We start from the raw sequence: 3102 nt of genomic DNA, 5'->3' as shown, positions 1-3102 counted from the left end.
CATCAAAGATGCAAATACGCTGTTTGAGTGGAAAATCGCCCATTCTATATGTGCCGCTATACTCCACATTACGCATAAGTCGTACACAAAAGCCAGGTATTCAGGATAGTGAGTAAATTGATCACTGTGGAGCCCCAATTCCGTCTAGTGAGCCAAACTTGTAGGTTGATGTTAACCTATTTCGCATGAAAAAACGCAGTCTGCTATCCTAATGAACCGCTTAAAATTCAGTAATTAGGGCCCACTTCATTCATAGGAGTTAATCAAATTCGAGTCAGTGAATTGGAATTAAGGGTGATAACAATGAAGCAAATATGACAAAGTCCCGTATTTGTCATTCGGGAGTAATCCACAATGAGAGGTCATACAAATGTTAATAAAGCGAAAATAAATGGTGATTTGTGCATCTTCGGCACCAAGGAAGCCTGATGTGGAAGAAGAGTCATTTGAAAAATGCAATTTGTGGGTCGTGCTACTCAGTATAGAAGCAGTGGATAATTTGCATCGACTTACATGAGAGTTCAAGTAAGGACAACCACTATGCAGCTGAATACGAAACCAGCGATTGCGGATGTTAAGGCGGATCCACTAGTCATTACAGTGCTTTCCTTCTTGCCTATGTAAACAAGACATTCAGCTAATTATGTCAAGCAAGACATGTGTGACACTCAAATGCAAACTGTATAGTAACGAGTAGTGACGAACTGCCTCGTGGTGGTGAGTTTAACAGTGTTTCCTTTGAATAAAATACAGGAAACACTACTGCAGATAGGCGTCGGTGAGAAATATTCTTTAACGTAGAATTGCACACCATGGTAACACACTAACTTACCAGCGCGCGGTGTCTCAATGTCTACGGTGAATCCCAAAATGGTCTTTTTCGCTTTCACTGCTTCCACAGTCATTTTGTATAATGTGGAGGGCTTCAGTTCGCCGATAGTGAGTTGTCCATCTGAGAATTTTGCAGTTTGTCTTTTGTAGACTAACGGGTCAGAAGGATTCACCGCTTTTAGAGAAATATCTGTTCCTTTGAGGTCAGACAAGTGTTGGACTTCCCAACTTAAGCGAATGCCCTGAGAACCCACAGGAGTCAAATTGAAGTGTTTACGGAGCGGAGTCTCTGTTGTCCTTGTCTCTACTGAAATTGGAAATATGTTATTAAGCTAAAATATTCCAGGCCTTTCGTTTCACAAACCGCAGATAAGGGCGCACATTTGCACTAAACATGTTGGTCGAACTAGTAATGGGTAACGGGACATCACTATATTCAGCTGCTTGACGGGACTGAAAATGAGCATTATCCTACAAGTTGATTTGCAGATCAAAATCATACGCAAGTGCGTGAAATAATTTAAAGTTCAGAGATCATAAAATGTTGGAGGAATTGTAAGGAAAGAGAACTACACATGAAATGTGGAGACAACGACTTTACCCAGTGGTGACGAATTTTTTCGTCTGGGACACCGTAATCAACCAGTAGAGGCGTGCAGCATACACCTCACTCCTCAGCAAATAACAGCAGTGAATAGTGTGGATACTTACACCTCTACGATATGGGGTTAATGAGAGTTTCAATTTGCCTAAATGCGGTAGAATGGAACTACTTTTAACTTAATTCGAAGCTGTACATGAAATTTTTACTCAACATATGCTACAATCTGTCAAATACTCTGTATGAATGCCCATCAGAGTCAAATATTAAAAGGCAACTTACCGCCCATTCCTTTGTATTCCTGAGCCAAAACTGAAGTCGCAAACAAAATGAGACATAACTGGAATGCCATCTTCAAGCTAGATATGCTCTACACTCACAGATCAAGGTGAATTTATAAGAATGCTCTATACTTACATCAGCCTATAAGTTTTCATGTTCTTGACCTACAAGGCGCCTTCTTTGCGATATGGCGTAACGGGTCGTGTGGGCGATTCCACATCCAACCCACGCACTTGCTAAAATAAAGGTGAACAGTGCAGAAATTTGACAAAAATATCGTACAGACTTACGCCACTAAACTGTAAGTTGACTTTGTATCACTTAGAGGTAGGCTGCTGTGTGTAAGGGGACAGTCAAAAATCGACATCACATTGAAATAGAACTTTCGTTTATCTGGAAATCGCCATTACCAAGTGGAGGATACGACTACGGTAGTGGTCCATTACCACGAACTGTCAAGCTTTAGCACGGATCGCAGGCTAAAAATTTGAGGTGGACAAGGATCATATCTACTCCAAGGACAGTCCTAATTTTACTATTTTACTACTTTAGGAGAATCCATTTAATATTTAGTACGAGCACGTGAAAATTAATCTTTCCATCCAATTACAAACACAATGCATTAAACAATGAGGGAAGAATCCCTCAGTGAATGGGATATACACGTCACATCACTACAATCCTCTTCGTGATATGGTAGAATGATTTGGTGCCAGAACACAGAGCTGTCGCATGCTAGGAAGGAGGTCAGACTGAACCACCCACAATTAATGCATCGTAGGAGACAAGTTGGGACAGCACTTTCGTTAACATTTTCTTTTTCTACTTTTTAAGGATGGGCTTAAGGGCAGAGAGAATATTCCGATTGAGGAATGCTGAACTATGTAGCTTGAAAATAATAAGGCGATTTAAGTTGTGCTAAAGACAACTGATGATGGTGCAGTCAAAATCAACTACAAATGGGCCTAAAAAGGATAAATGATGGATTGTAGTTTAAAACCCTGTCAACATTGACGAAAGGGAGAGAGCAGTCACGCAGTAGTTGCAGTTACATTCACAGTGATTGTTTGCAGTCGCAATCAATGAATAGCAGTAAGGCGTCGCCTACTTGACTTCATCTGCATTGCCGTGCTGCTGAAGGGTTGTGCATGACATGCATTTGTTGAAGCCTTAGCACAAAATAGTTCGGTAAAATATTGTTATCAAAAGATAAAAATGGTGCCATGACCTGCTTTGGCAAAATTTAACGTGGTGCTATTTGTAGGTGGTGAATTTAAGGTCTTTGCATCTCCAATCAATGTGCTAGTAAAAGAAGGGAGTAACGTAAGATACAAGTAGAAAATGTGCCTATAAGTACTCTCCGTCTTATCGCTGAACCTCAAATCAAT

The 3102-nt window shown here is 40.5% G+C and overlaps 1 protein-coding gene across 1 annotated transcript; it reads right to left on the bottom strand. All coding sequences in view use genetic code 11, as the record gives it.

Annotated features, from left to right (window-relative positions):
- Positions 1–521: 521 nt before the first annotated feature.
- Positions 522–1784, bottom strand: EGR_06928 (antigen protein; the record flags this gene model as incomplete). The annotated part of the gene is made up of 3 exons (XM_024496177.1): positions 522–616; positions 833–1135; positions 1715–1784. The coding sequence occupies 3 exons, from the start codon at positions 1782–1784 to the stop codon at positions 522–524; spliced, it is 468 nt and encodes a 155-aa protein (XP_024349380.1).
- Positions 1785–3102: the final 1318 nt, after the last annotated feature.

This window comes from Echinococcus granulosus, assembly GCF_000524195.1.
Source record: "Echinococcus granulosus chromosome Unknown EG_S00066, whole genome shotgun sequence".
NCBI classification, from domain to species: domain Eukaryota; kingdom Metazoa; phylum Platyhelminthes; class Cestoda; order Cyclophyllidea; family Taeniidae; genus Echinococcus; species Echinococcus granulosus.
This window is presented reverse-complemented; position numbering and strand designations above follow the sequence as displayed.